The following is a 15,553-nucleotide window of genomic DNA, read 5'->3' as shown; positions in this document are numbered from 1 at the left end:
CAGAGGCTCAGGCGGCCCCAAACTGCAGTGAAAGCCTCTGCGACTTTGTTGGTTTTGGCAAAGATAAATTACATTTATTTCACAGGGATGGAGAAGGAGGGGGAAGGAAGAGCTGGCCAAAGCCCCGGTGGGTGGGACGGGTAGGAGGCAGACCTCATGCAGGTGACACCGAGGACACAGATGACACCTCTGTTTTGGAGGCGCTGGAGAGTTCAGAGCCATCGTCAACCTTCTTTCCAAAAAGCTGCAAGATGCAGTTTCGAAACTGGAAGGACAGAAAGTGATTGAGCAGAGCGGAGAAGGGCGGAGCCCTGTGCTGAGAGCGCACCCGAGCCTTCCCTTCGCATGGGGGATGGAGGACAGAAAGTGATTGAGCAGAGCGGAGAAGGGCAGAGCCCTGTGCTGAGAACACACCCGAGCCTTCCCTTCGCATGGGGGATGGAGGAAGGCTCGGGTTACTTCTCCCTCACTCGCAGGGATGGCTGTCTAAGTCATCCGACTTAGCAGTTGATGGTGACTACACTGGGTTGAAGTGTGTCCCCCAAAAGATGTGTTCAGGTTAAGACGAGGTCACACAGGAGTAGGGTGGGCCCTAGTCGAATGACTCGTGTCCCAATAAGAAAAGGAGCACTTGGACATGGACACAGACAGAGGGAAGAAGCCCACGTGAAGTGAAGATGAAGGCACAGACTGGGCGACACACCTTGGAGTCAAGGAACGCCGAGGACTGCTGGCAACCCTGGCATTGGGAGCAGAGACTGGGGCTGCTTCCCCTCTCAGCCTCCATAGGGAGCCTTTCCATTTGCCAACACCCTGATTTCAGACCAAGGCTTCCAGAGCGGTGAGAGAATCCATATCTGTCGTTTGAAGCCACTGAGTTTGTGGTAGTCTGTGATGGCAACCCCAGGACACTCATCCACAGTGCCAGCTAAGGGGCAGTCGGGGCCTATCCCCACACTGTCTAGTGAGCAGCTCAGAGGAATGTTAGCGAAAAGGCACGTGGTTGTCATCTTGTTTCCAGTCCATGGATCTGGGGCAAGGTGAGCCTGGATAATGACAATATAGCCCCTACCTCCCCTCTCCAGCCAAGGTCTTCCAGTACCAGGAGGGGACTGTCTTTGCTGCGTCACCCCAAAGAGATCTGGGCCATATGAATGTCTCAAGTCATGTCTCTTGTGATTGCTGAACTAACCACAGTGCTTTGAGGACCCAGACCAAAGGCATTTCCTAAATATTTCAGGCCTATTGACTACCTCTAGCTCCCGCTATCATCAAAACTCTCAAAATAAAAAAAAAAAAAATGGTTGAAATCAATAACATAGGCCGGCTGTGGTGGCTCACACCTGTAATCTCGGCACTTTGGAAGGCCGAGGTGGGGAGATTACAAGGTCAGGAGATTGAGACCATCTTGGCCAACATGATGAAACCCCATCTCTGTTAAAAATACAAAAATTAGCTGGGTGTGATGGCATGTGCCTGTAGTCCCAGCCATTCAGGAGGCTGAGGCAGGAGAATCGCTCTGGGAGGCAGAGGTTACAGTGAGCTGAGATCATGCCACTGCACTCCAGCCTGGTGACAGAGCAAGACTCCATCTCAAAAAAAAAAAAAGAAATTAATAACATAACAACAGAATCGGCTCGGCTGAAGAGCTGGGAGACAGGGCTCAGGAATCCATTCAGCAGCTGCTGCTTGAGCACCCACTGTGTGCCACACTGTCCTGAGCAAAATTTCCTGTCCTCATGGAACTGCATCCCAGAAAATTCTCTCAGAATGTGGCAGGACAGGATAGTCATGTGGAAAGGGGGAAAACAAAGTTTGAGGCCTGGTGAGGTCCAGAAGTGCAGACGTCTGTGTAGGAGGGGACATCTGGAAGGGAGAATGGAAAGAATCCAGTAAAGACAGCACTTGGCAAGATAGTTTAGGATTCCAGAAACCCAAAAAAGCTCCTCTTGAAACACAGGAAACAGGGGTCAGGGATAGAACTACACTCTGGGCATCAGTGCGCTACAGCGAGTTCCCGGAAGCCCACTGCAGGCCTGTCCTGCTTACTGCGTGAAAGTTACCAGGGAAAATGAACCCTCAGTGAACTCTGCAGACTTGGCTGTGTGAGTCAAGGCCGAGCCAAAGGGGATGGAGCTGTTGAGTGGCTCTAAGATGGAGGAGCAAAGAAGAGCCGAGTGGACGGGATGGGCTCACGCGGGTGAAATGGGAGGTGCCTGCACACCCTTCTGGTCACCATCAAGTCACATCTCAGCTGCGCTTGAATGGAACCTGCAGCCTTCGGTGGTGGGGGGATTTTGGTGTGTGAGCAGCTTGCCTCTGGGCCTGAACTAACCCACAAACTCATGAAAGTTCCCGAACTCTTGGTCAAGTGTGGCCAATAAGGGCCAGCTTTTGTTCTTCTAGGAAGACATTTTAGAGGTTATGATTCGAAAATGGAGAGATGGAGGCTGAGAAGGGTTGAGTCTGTACAGAAGAGGGGCACACATAGGCTGGATGTACCTAGGGATCACCAACTCCTAGAGCGTCGCAACTCCACGAGAGCCCCTGAAGCTCGGCAGCCACAGTTCTAGGGCCACCGGAAGGGAAGAGCATACGGCACACAGATGCTTTGGGAAATGCCATCCCCAGGCTGAGACTATAAAGGATTCCAGAGGGCGCACCTAAGCCTTCTGCTAAGGGCCAGATGGAGCTCTCGCTGGGTCTGGGCCACATGCCGAGCCTTCCCGATCATTTCCCTGGAGGGTCCCCCAGATGCTCTGTGGGCTTCTCATCAGAGACATGACTCCAGGCAGAGCCATCACTGGGTCCTTCTAGGTCAGACAGCGTTTTCAGTGGGATCTGCTGATGGTGTTGCTTACCTGCCGGTTCATAAAGACATAGATAATGGGGTTGTAGATAGTGGCACTTTTGGCAAAGTAGGCTGGCAGGGCAGCCATCAGAGGGTGGAAGGCGTAGCCAGGGTTGGCAGCAGCAAAGCATGCGAAGAAGGTGTAGGGTCCCCAGCAGACGCAATACGCCACGATCATCACCACCACCATGCGCGTCACTTCCTTCTCTGCCTTCTGGGTGGATTCGGACTCTTTCTGCTGCTTTGCCACCTGAGGGAGACAGGAACAGTGAGTCGGGGGTTGGGGGACAGCAAGAGGCAGGTGACCCAGGCATAGGGAGTTGTGGGAAGGAGAGGAGCCCAGCAGCCAGCTTCCAGCCCTGAGTCGAGCACAGGGTCTCAGGGAGACACAGCAGCCTCGGGCTGGCCCTGGGGGAGTTCTTCTAGAATTGGAGGTGGCACGCAGCTAGGCCTGGCCTAAGGTGACCCCAAAGCTGGACCAAACAAGCTCCTTTGCTTCACCTGATTCCTTAACGGACTGTCCTCTTCTGCACCCAGGCCTGACATGGAGGCCTGAACTGATCTCTGGGAGTAGAGTATGAGGGAGCAAACAAGATGGAGTTGGCGGGGGAGGCAAGAGCAGTGGCTGGTGGGGTGGGTGCCTGATGGCAGTGCCAGAGCAATGCATACACTTCCCTCAGGCTTCCTAGGCCAGGCTGGCCACTCTGTGGACTAAATCCTGCCCCGGACTCACGGCGAGGCAGCTGAGGGCAGCTGTGGTGGGATGGTTCCTTCATGCCTGAGGGGAGGAAGAAGATGAATGGCCTCCAGGCAGAGGCGCTGTTGGGGAGGTGACAGAGGCACGCAGGTGAGTGGGGATGAGAGAGGGACTGTGAGGGCTGGAATCCGGGGAGGGCCGGGCCGGCAGGGCTGGGGCCACATTCTGGAGCTGGGGCTCCTCCAGCCCAGACTAATGCAGCCCAAGCCATGCTTGGGTACCTGTGGGAGCCTTCGGCCCAAGGTGAGGGGCTTATCATGGGCTCACAGACTCCTAGAGAGAGAACTTGGCAGGCAGCCCATCCAATTGTCGACACAGGCGGCTTCATACAGGAAGCCACCACCCTGAAGGGCCTTCCACTGCCTGTGCCAGGCAGGGCCCAGCAGCTAACAGACGGAACCAGCCTTGCTCACCTCCCTTGGCCTGATTTCCTTCAGGGGCTCCCAGTGGCAACCTAGTCTAGGGGTGGGGGGTGATGGCTGCAGAGGGCCAGACACAGAGGGTGGAGAGTGGGCTCGGAGGAGCAAATGGCATTCTCGAGTCCACTCCTCGGTCAGCCCCACAGCCTATGAAAGGGACAAGGGTACTCCACGGGCAGCCTCATAAAAACACGCCTTGATTTGCCGGTTTCATTTGCTGATGTGGCTGTTCCACTCCACTCTGGGAAAGGCAGCCTTTCCACCCTGGGGGGAACTGTCCAGGGGCAGCACAAGGCACACCTCTGTTCCCCTAGTGGACTCCTCCACTGAGGGAATGGGCATCCTTTTCTATCCCACAGAGGTGACAACAAACGGGCCGGGGCTAAAACTGCAGCTGGTGGTACTGCCCCAAAGGAATCACCTGATTCTTCTCGCTGGATCTTAATATTTTTGAAAAAATAGTTTAGGAGGCCAGGCGCAGTAGCTCACGCCTGTAATCCCAACACTTTGGGAGGCCGAGGCAGGTGTATCACCCGAGGTCATGATTTCGAGACCAGCCTGAACAACATGGTAAAAATACAAAAATCCATCTCTACTAAAAATACAAAAAAATTAGCTGGGCCTGGTGGTGCATGCCTGTAATCCCAGCTACTTGGGAGGGTGAGGCAGGAGAATCGCTTGAACCCGGGAGGTGGAGGTTGCGGTGAGCCGAGATTGCGCCACTGCACTCCAGCCTGGGTGACAGAACAAGACTCTGTCTCAAAAAAATTTTTTTTCTAGTAGTCTCAGTGGACTGATTTGGGGGCAGAGAAGCTTAGGGATAGGAGCAGATGAGGCCAGGAGGGACTGGGGCGCTTACCGCTCGGATGGCCAGCCACACTTGGAGATAGCAGAGCACAATGATGCCAAGTGGGAGGAAGCAGCATGTGATCATGAGGACGATCATGTAAGACTGCACCCCGGGGTACGAGCTGCCACTGAACACATCTGGGCCGCAGGAAGTCTTCAGGCCATGGGGCCAGTACCTGGAGAGAAGGGCCGCAGCCAGTCCTGATGCAGGGTGTAGTGGCCCAGGACCCTCAGGCAAGCCCAGGCTTGCCGATGACTCGGGTGGGATTTGTTTTTTTAAATTGAGGTGAAATTCATGTTGCATGAGATTACTCAATTTGAAGTGATCAACTCTGTGGAATGGTCCATTCCCAATGCTGTGTAGTCACCACCTCTGCTTCCAGAACATTCTCATCACCGCAGAAGGAAACTGTTGGGTTTTTGGTAAATCCTTATCCATTTTTTTTTTAGATGACATGCCTCTCCTCTTTTTAAAATTGTGGTAAAATACACATAACATAAAATGTGCCATTATAGGCCAGGCACAATGGCTCACACCTATCCCAGCACGTTGGGAGGCTGAGTCGGGAGGACTGCTTGAGCCCAGGAGTTCAAGACTAGCCTGGACCACATAGTGAGACTCTGTCTCAACAACAACAACAACAAAAATTAGCCCGGTGAAGTGGTGCACCTGCAGTCCCAGCTACTCAGGAGGCTGAGGTGGGAGGATCACTTGTGCCCAGGAGGTTGAGGCTGCAGTGAGCCATAAGGACACCACTGCACTCCAGCCTGGGTGACAGAGTGAGACCCTGTGCAACCATCTCCACTCTCTGCTTCCAGAACATTTTCATCTCCCTAGGCACGCCTCCTTTTCACAAAGGGAAAGGGTGTGTGAGGTTCTGTCTTGCCCTGACCTTCTAAGAACACCTGCGAAGAGCTGAGTCTTTTATCTGAGGTCAGCTAGACCATGACTGAGACAAAGGGACCTGCTCACTGGGTGGCCTGGAGGAGAGCCTCCACCAGGTCAGCTTGCCACACGTTTGACAGTGGGCAGCTGTGTGGGGCACGGTGGCATGAGGAGGGCGGGAGACAGAGACAGGCTTTCACAAGCTTCCCTAGAATTATGGAATGTTCCCGAAGAAAGAACATTCCCTCTCCAAACACCACGAGAATTTATTCATGAACTTGTCAATAAAACAGTGAAATCCTGTCCCATCCAGTCCCTCCCAATCAAATGTTTGAGCCCCTTGCTTGGCCAGGCCAGGACATGAGCTCTGCAGGCCCAGGTGGATCTATGACACACGCAGCCTCCGAAAGGTGAGGGGGGCTGCCGCGACATGTGCAGGAAACAGGCGTGGAATGCAAACGTGCTGCGCGCTCGCCAACAGCTCTGCTCATGGCCCGAGCTCACTGGCATTTCTCCGTGTGCTCCTGTGACCCGATTATGCTTGGGAGAAATATGTTTCCAGAGGTTTGGGGACCACAGAGCCAGATTCATACATTCATAGACATTGCACGCTGAGAGGGGCCCAGAGAAAGGAATGATTTGCCTCAAGGTCACAGAGTCTGACCCTGCACACCCTGTCTTGCACCTTTGCCCCCTTACCTGCTCCAACCAAAGATGGGCGGGGCCGTCCAAACAGCAGACCAGATCCAGGAAAAGGCAACTCCCACAATGGCCAGCTTGGCATCAAATCTCACGTTGCCAAAGGGCTTGCAGACAACCAGCCACCTCTCCCAGGAAATGATGGCCAGGGACCAGAGACCCGTGATCCCTAGGGGAGAGCAGACAGACGAGGGCTTTGAGCAGAAGCAGAGGTGGAACAGCCTCCGACCTCACTGCTTCCTTCCCGGACCAGCTGACAGCTTTCAAAATCAGGAGGCGTCTGCCCACCTAGCTGCAAAACCTCATTCTCCGAAGAATGTTTTCAGGTCCAGGGCGAGCGGGCCTCTGGGTCAGTTTCCCTGACTCCTGCTTTCCACTTCCTTCCGCATCTCATTCTGACTCTTCTCCCACCTTGCTTCCCCACTGACCCCTGCTTTCCTCCTCTACTCTCCGTTTCTTTCTTTCCTCTTAGCCTCAATTGCTCTCCCTCTGGAGCAGGAGCTTCAAACTCCCAGTTTGGCCAGTGGGTTTCTTGCCAACCAGTCTTGGAATCTCGAAGCTGGGAGCCAAACTCAGGGAGATCTGTCCTCAACCTCCACACATCAGCACCCACGAGGAAGCCAGGCAGAGCCAATAGCTGCACCTGTTGGCCCAGAGGAGCCCTGTTAGCACCCCCTGCCCTCTTGGCCACGGCCCTCACTCTAATGACGGAACTCTTGATGGCCACGTCCACAGCAGCATGGCCACACTGAGGTGCTGTTGTCCCAGCCAAGAGCAAGGAATCAGGCTGTGTCTAGTAACCTGCGCTCCTCCTTCCGGCACACACCCACGTTCCTTTAGGCGAGTGTAAACGGCTCAGATTCTCCCCACTCCCTCTCTGCGGTAGGTGGAGACAGCTTCCCACTGTCCTGCCTAGACCCCAAAGGTCTGCACGCAGAATTCAGGGCTCCGCCCACTGAGGTGGAAAAAATGACATCTTTCTTTCCAACAACCTTGAACAGACACTGGGCATTTCCTTCCAATATGAACATGGCAGTATTAGCAGCACCCGTGACTTGGTCAGCAAGAGAGGTCACATGTTTTCCTGTCAATTTACAGAGGGGACAGACAGTTCGAATGTCAGTTACTTCATCGCTACTTTGAAATAGCAATGGTTGTCAGGCTGGGTCTTGTTATTTAATATTTAGTGCTGAGTGCTGTCACTAATACTTTTAATACATGCTTTTATGTTTATTTACTCTTTGAGACAGGTCTTACTCTGTTGCCCAGGCTGAGGGCAGTGGTGCCATCACAGCTCACTGCAGCCTTGACCTCCCGAGCTCAAGCGATCCTCCCACCTCAGCCTACTGGGTAGCTGGGACTACTGGTGTGCCACCACTGCCAGCTAAGTTTTTATTTGTTGTAGAGACGAGGTCTCACTATGTTGCCAGGCTGGGCTCAAACTCCTGGAGGCAAGCAGTCCTCCCACTTCAGCCTCCCAAAGTGCTGGGATCACAGGCATGAGCCTGGGCAATGAATGCTTTTAATGAAAGACTATGTTACTGGTGAATATTTATTACTTTGATAACTGGTTTTCAATATAATTGGCCACCTTTATAATCCTATGGGTCTCATTTTATGTGTTTGCAAAAATTCTTCTGAGATGGGTCCACAGGCTTCCCAGTTGGCCGGGAGCATCCGTGGACTGAAACTGGTGGGGAAGTGCTGGCTGCTTGGCCCCGGAGTGACCCGAGAACAGACCATGGGCAGAGGCGAGGGTGAGCGGGGGACCCTGGCAGAAATGGAGACAGACGTGGGCGGACATGTGGGGGGGGGGCACTCCGGAAGGGCCGTGGGAACACGGAGGCCATGCCCGCTGCAGAGAGCACTTGGACCTGGGGATGGACCTTCTCTGCCTGACCTTCCCTTGGCTCCCCTTGTAGACTGTCAGGGGAGTGCCAGGGCTTGGACAAGGGCCCTCTCTGGTCTGGGCCATTGTGGTACAATTTGAGGCAGTTAACAGGGGGCTAAGGGTGGTGGGAGGCAAGGACAGGAGCTGCTTCTGTTGGGTGTGGGGTCTCCTCCTCCTGAAATAAAGCCCCAGCTCCTGGGCGTGGCCTCTGAGACCTAGGCCTGCCCACCCAGCCGCCAGCTGCTCCCAGCTGTGCCTTCTCCACCTGCCCCAGGCTACTTCCTGTCGAAGAGGACTGGTGATGGCACTGTCTGGTCACCGTCTGGGTATGGAACCCCTCCTTAGTGCAGAGCCTGGCACATGGGTACCTCTTGGCCACTGTCGCTGACCTGGGCGTAATCATGGCCACAGAGATATGAATGATGGGGATGGGGAGAGGATCTGGGAATTGTGTCTCCCCCAGGAAAAGCAGATGCGGGTGAGCTGGAAGGGCGGCATCCTTGATTGCACAGGAGCTCTGCCCAGGGTGCCCCGAGGCCCCGCTCCCATGCTGTTCTGAGACTGTCTGGCTCTGTGTCTGTCTCCTCCCACACCAGCCCCACAGCCCCAAATGGGCTGTCCCCGGGCAGAGCCTGCTTCAAGAGTAGGAACTCAGGGTGTGCTGGACTCGAGGGAACTGAATGTCATGTGCGTGTTCAGATGGAAGCCTCCAAACCCTTCAGTATATGGATGTGGGGGAGGCAGACCCACGGGAGAAGCTGGGCCCAGGTCATCCTGAGGTGGCTGGAGGGGCTCACAGGGTGAGTGAATGGTTTCCGCTGAGCCTGGGCCCCACTAGCTTACCGCACAGGGAGACGGTGTAGCCCTCCAGGACACACATCGGGTGGCCCAGCACGAAGTAGCCGTGAACCTGGTTCACGACGCTGATAGTGCTGGCGATGACGGTCTCTGCCAGGTCAGCGATCGCCAGGTTCACCAGGATCCAGTTCAGAGGGTGGCGAAGCTTCTTGAACTTCATGGTGGCCGCCAGCACCAGCCCATTCGTGAAGACGGATGCGACGACCACGAAGAGCATCCAGACACTGGTGAGGTGGTACACCCATCTGGGAGCGATGTGGTAATTGGGGCCTTCGAAGGGGCCTGCGGGCAGGAGGCAGAGGAGAGAGAGGAGCTGGATGGCAGTACCACCTGTCTACACCGGTGCTGATCCCACCTCTCCCGGTTCCATCAGGGCCTCCCCCTTCCCCTCCCCCTCTCCTGCCCACTGCCCTTGCCTTTGCAATCGGCTCTGTCCCTCCAGCTTTGCCCATCCTCAGACAGCCTGCCCTCCGTCCTGTCCCTCAAGCCAGAGGCCATCGCCTGACAGTCACTGCACTAGCACCTGGACCTTAACAGAACTCCTCATCATCTCCCCCATCTGATTCCCCACTCCTGGTGTGCAGAGTCACCCTGCTTCCCTGCTCCCCTTCCCTTCGCCCCAGCCTATCTTCCAGAGTCCTCTGCCCTTCCATAGACAAACACTTTCCTCATGGAAAGAGCAGCTCAGATGGCTTTGCCTTCCAGAAACCTTTCCATATTCCCCAGCTACTGGCAACTCACCACCTTGAGGGGAGGACCACCACCCACCTCTGTCACCTTTTGTCACATTTAACCATTCATGATGATCTGAATGTGTGTGCCCCCCCATGAATTCCTGTGTTGAAATCCCAGCCCCGAAGGTGATGGCATTAGGAGGTGGGGCATTCGGCAGGTGATTTAGGTCATGTGTGCAGAGTGAGTGTGGCCCTGTGAATGGGATTAGTGCCCTTATAAAAGAGGCCCTAGAAGCTGGGGTTACAGGCTACTCAGGAGGCCAACGTGGGAGGATCACTTGAGCCTTTAGGAACAGTCCAAATTAGCTAGGCACGGTGGCTTGTGCCTGTAGATTGCAGCACTTTGGGAGGCTGAGGCAGGAGGGTCACTTGAGCCCAGTTCGAATCCAACCTGGGAAACATGGCAATGCTTCATGTAAAAAAAAAATTTTTTTTATTAAAACTTTTTTTTTTTTTAAAGACTCCCTAGAACGCTCTCTAGTTCTCCTTCTACATGTGAGGATACAACGAGATGTCGGCAGTCCGCAGCCAGGAAGAGGCCCTCGTCGGCGCCCACCACGCTGGCACCCTGACTTCCAGCCTCCAGAGCAGTGAGAAACAAATTTGTTGTTTAAAAGCCACCCAATCTATAGTAATTTTTACAATTCTTTTCTTTTCTTTTCTTTTCTTTTTTGAGACAGAGTCTTGCTCTGTCACCCAGGCTGGAGTGCAGTGGTGTGATCTCGGCTCACTGCAACGTCTGTCTCCTGGGTTCAAGCGATTCTCCTGCCTCAGCCTCCCAAGTAGTAGCTGGGATTTACAGGCACCTGCCACCATGCCCAGCTAATTTTTGTATTTTTGGCAGACATGGGTTTTACCATGTTGACCAGGCTGGTGTCAAATTCCTGACCTCAAGAGATCCGCCCGCCTTGTCCTCCCAAAGGGCTGGGATTATAGCTGTGAGCCACTGTGCCTGGACTGGTAATTTCTTATAGCAGCCAGTACTGAGACACACTTACAAGTCTTGTCTTTCTCACCAGAGACTGTGACTCATTCATCTTCACAGAGTGTCCAGCACACAATAGATGCTCAGAAAATGAGGAAATTAATCGATGAATGTGTTATGAGTTGAACTGTGTCCCCACCCAAATTCATATGTTGGAGTCCTAACCCCAATACCTCAGAATGTGACCATTTTTGGAGATAGGATCTTTACAGAGATGATCAAGTTTAAATGAGGTCATCAGGGTGGGCCCAGATCCAATATGACTGGTGTCCTGATTATGATTATGATGTATTTAGAGATACAGGTGGTCGGGCGCTGTGGCTCACGCTTGTAATCCCAGCACTTTGGGAGGACGAGGCAAGTGAATCACTTGAGGTCGGAAGTTCAAAACTAGCCTGGCCATGGTGAAACCCCGTGTCCACTAAAAATACAAAAATGTTAGCGGGGCACGGTGGTGTGCACCTGTAGTCCCAGCTACTTGGGAGGCTGAGGCAGGAGAATCACTTGAACCCAGGAAGCAGAGGTTGCAGTAAGCTAAGATCATGCCACTGCACTCCAGCCTGAGTGATAGAATGAGACTCTGTCTCAAAAAAAAAAAAAAAAAATAGAGATAGAGTCTGGCTCTGGCACAATCGTAGCTCACTGCAACCTGGAACTCCTGTGCTCAAGCGATCCTCCTGCCTCAGCCTCTCGAGCTGGAACTCCAGGTGCACATTACCGCAATGGCTAATTTTTTATTTCTGTAGACATGGGGTCTGGCTATGTTGCCTAGGCTGGTCTCGAACTCCTGACTTCAAGTAATCCTCCCACCTCGGCCTCCTGAGTAGCTGGGACTACAAATGAATGACTTCTCTTTTGTATGTGGCAGGAGTTTGCTAGGGCTCTACACTTTTCATGTTGGGAGGACCTTTGTCGTAACATGGTTTTTGGAAGATTACCTGAAGGGACTGCACGCCACAGACCTGCTGCCTTATGGGCCTCATGGCATGCTTACAAAAGCATCCACGGAGAGTCCCAAGATTTATCAAGAGATTCTTTAGTTGTATGTTAGAAAAGCCCGACTCAAACTAGCTTAAGAAAAACGGGGATTTCCTGCTATGGCCAGGAGAGACAGATAAATCCCACCCCGAGCACAGCAGGATCCCCGAAGGCCTCTGCTTCCCTCTGTGCATGGGACCCTCTTCCTAACACAAGGAGCTTCCAGAAACCCACTGACAATGTCTGCAATCCCGATACCTGGCACTGGCTCTCCAGGAACCCCCAATATGAGCAGTAGGGACAGATCATTGACAATTGAAGACCTGTGTGGTGTCAGTCTCCATTCAGAAGGGGGCAGAGGGGAGCGATGGGGCTGCTGACGGACCTAAGAACAGAGAACCCCAAACTGTCGGCAACTCTTCCCTGGAAAGCACTTGGGGTGAACTGAGGAAGAGCAGCTGAGACTGGGAGGGTTTGGGACGTCTGGCCTGTAGGCAAGTGCAAGGGCGCAGAGCAATCTAGTCCTCTCAAAACAAGGTGCCAGTGCCCGTCCCTGGCAGCCCACGCCATCCAAATTGGGCAGTGCAGGGATGTGGGGGTAAAGGAGAGAACAGGGCCAGCAGCAGAGGGGGAGGGGACAGGAGCTGCCACCAGTGCAACTAGAGCTGGCCTCATTGCCTGTCTCTGCCTCCTGAAAGTTCTGGAACTGATTTCATAAAGCAATGAGCAAGAGAATTAAAGTGATTCTAGGAAATACAGGGAGAGAGGGAAGGGGAGGATGGCGCAGAGAAGCCAGACTTCTAAAACATGCCTTCTTTTCTAGAGTTTAATTTGAAACCTTTTAACTATTTTATTACACAATTATAAGACAAAATTTAAGAGGCCAGGAATGGTGGCTTATGCCTGTAATCTCAGCACTTTTGGAAGCCAAGGTGGGCAGATCACTTGAAGTCATCAGTTCGAGACCAGCCTGGCCAACATGGTGAAACCCTGTCTCTACTAAAAGTACAACAGTTAGCTGGGCATAGTGGTGGGCGCCTGTAGTCCTGGCTACTCAGGAGGCTGAGACACAAAAATCAAATGAACCCAGGAGGCCAAGGTTGCAGTGACCTGAGATCGTGCCGCTGTATTCCAGCCTGGGCAACAGAGCAGGACTGTCTCAAAAAAATAAAATAAAGTAAAATAAATTTTAAAAAATTTACATTTAAACGACAATCTCTGAAAATCAGCAAGAAAAGAAATGAAGCCAAATGCATATCCACTGAGTGGCATAATCACTTAGAGAGGGACTATTCTAAGGGACTTGAAACACACTGGTTTGACTACACGACCTAGTGGCCTATACCCTCAGGGTAAGAAGACCTGTTAAGATGTTAAGTTTTTGGTCACCAATAGGTGAAGACAGGGTAAGGTGTCCGAATGCCATCATTTTCCAGCCCCAGTGGTTTAATTGCTCTGGGCATTGAGTTTCAGTAGCTGCCAACACCCCAGAAAAGAGACACTTGTGGTTATGTTTTGAGAGGAGCCCTTTTCTCCTAGAGGAACATACTAAAGATTTACAGCGGGAAGGATGTGATGTCTTGGATTTGCTTCCAAGAATCAGGAAAAAAGGGTACTGGAGGGGTTACAGACGAAATGAGATGAAACCATGGGAGCTGAGTGATGTGTATCAGGGTTCATTACAGTCTTCCCGCTACTTTAGTAGAAGCTTGACATTTAGTGAAAAACACACACACGCACACAACCCCACTCTGACATTTGAAAAGAGTGCATTGAAGCATTGATGATCTCTGGGGCCTCTAGGAAGAGACCATTGCATCGTCACCAAGGAAATTCTGGGCACAGTCATGTCGAGGTCAACTGCAAGATCCTCAGCCGGTGTGGTCTGGGCACTCTGTCACTAATTGGCACTTGGTTCTCGCCACCCCATAGCAAGGTATTTACTGGCAGCCAAGGAGCTGGCGTGGTTTCTGGAAACCACAGCCTGCATGATGTTCTTTTTGTTTGTTTTCTTTTGAGACGGAGTCTCGCTGTGTCGCCAGGCTGGAGTGCAGTGGCGCGATCTCGGCTTGCTGCAACCTCCACCTCCCCAATTCAAGTAATTCTCCTGCCTCGGCCTCCCAAGTAGCTGGGACTACAGGTGCCAGCCACCACACCCAGCTAATTTTTGTATTTTAAGTAGAGACAGGGTTTCACCATATTGGCCAGGACAGTCTCAATCTCTTGACCTTGTGATCCGCCTGCCTCAGCCTCCCAAAGTGCTGGGATTACAGGCGTGAGCCACCACACCCAGCCTGCACGATGTTCTTGAAGGCACCACAGGAATTTGGTTTCGACGAGGGACCCAGGGAGAGGGGCCGGGGTGGAGCAGTCACTGGCGTCCTCAGCTTCTTTGGAGGGCCTGTGAGCAAAGCTTTTGGATTGGGCAACTCACAAGGGCAGAACTCGGGCTGCCCTGATGAGAGCTTTCAGCTTTCTGTTGGGCCTCAGCCCTCTCTCCTAGGACTGCTCCAAATGGAAAGACAGCCCTAGGCACCAGTCTAGCCTCTTCTCCCCAGAGGTGTGCAGCCAAAAGCATGGAGTTTGACAAAATGGAAGCTAAGTCTCTGCTGACCCTGAAGTTCTAGAAGTTTCTTGCCCTCTGCGGCTGTCTTCCCCTCCTTCCCGCCTCCCTTGGGTGTGTCAGTGTGTTGCCTCCTTTGGCTTCGGCTGTCTTTACAGGCCGCAAAGAAACAGCACGTAAACTCTTCCCCGGCCACGGATCCGCAAAGGGGCTGGGAAGCCTGTGTGGCTGGAGAATGCATACTCGATCTTGTGGTGTCCTTCTAGATTCGGAGAGGACCCCCCATTCATGTCATCAGAAAAGCTAAGGGAGAAGGTCTTCTCTGCTGGTGGGGACGTGAAGAGGAGAGATTCCCTTGGGCGGGGCAGGTGGGTGGCCTCCATGGGCCTGTGGCTCACCTCTGGTGGAGTTGCTGTTGGTGTAGGTGAAGATGCTGGACTGGGTGCTGTCCTCATAGTTGTCCTGCGGATGCCGGCCTGCGAGCCTCTGGAGGCTCCACTGCTGGGCCATGGCTATGGAAAGCCCTGTCCCCGACGGCAGCCAGCCCTGGCTGGTCACCTGAGCGTCACAGCACTTTATACCGGCCTGTGGGATCAGCCCGGGCCTCTTTACCTTAAAAGCTCCCAAACCCTACACCATCTGATCTCTTAATTGGGCCTGGGACTTACCTCCTCCTCCCACCCCTTGCTTCCCTGCTCCTGAGGCGAGCCTCTGAGGGCGGCTCAGAGGGATTTGCTGGGAACCAAACTCACATGCCCCACCCACCCCCCGCCAGGCAGGTGGAGGTGCCTGTGGGAGCTGAAGTGGCCCTCGCTGTGTTCACTGTTCACGTGTCCTCTGTTCTCTTCCACTGTCCAGTGCCCGCCTTTGGGGCAGGTCAACCCAAGGGTCAAGATTTGCAGACTGGGGGGTGGGTGATGACTCAGCCCAGAACCCGAATCCTCCTTTCTCTTGAAAACACAGGGAGACTTTTCAGGGCCAAGGCCTGGACCCGACCATCTCTGTGGGCCCAAATGGGTGAGATCTGTGCCAGGGGGCTCCTCCCCCAAGGTGGGTGGTGGGCAGGCTGACTACATGCGTGTA

General features: G+C 53.4%; 1 protein-coding gene across 1 annotated transcript; it reads right to left on the bottom strand.

Moving 5' to 3' along the window:
- Positions 1 to 52: 52 nt before the first annotated feature.
- LOC100412476 (opsin, longwave 563 nm) lies at positions 53 to 15,018 on the bottom strand. Its single transcript, XM_002763410.7, has 6 exons — positions 14,869 to 15,018; positions 9,196 to 9,492; positions 6,462 to 6,630; positions 4,887 to 5,052; positions 2,862 to 3,101; positions 53 to 265 (listed from the first exon to the last, which is right to left on the bottom strand). The coding sequence occupies exons 1-6, from the start codon at positions 14,978 to 14,980 to the stop codon at positions 155 to 157; spliced, it is 1,095 nt and encodes a 364-aa protein (XP_002763456.3). The 5' UTR covers positions 14,981 to 15,018; the 3' UTR covers positions 53 to 154.
- Positions 15,019 to 15,553: the final 535 nt, after the last annotated feature.

This window comes from Callithrix jacchus, chromosome X (assembly GCF_049354715.1).
Source record: "Callithrix jacchus isolate 240 chromosome X, calJac240_pri, whole genome shotgun sequence".
Lineage (NCBI taxonomy): Eukaryota > Metazoa > Chordata > Mammalia > Primates > Cebidae > Callithrix > Callithrix jacchus.
Note: the sequence above shows the minus strand (reverse complement) of the source record. Positions and strands in the feature narration are given on the sequence as shown.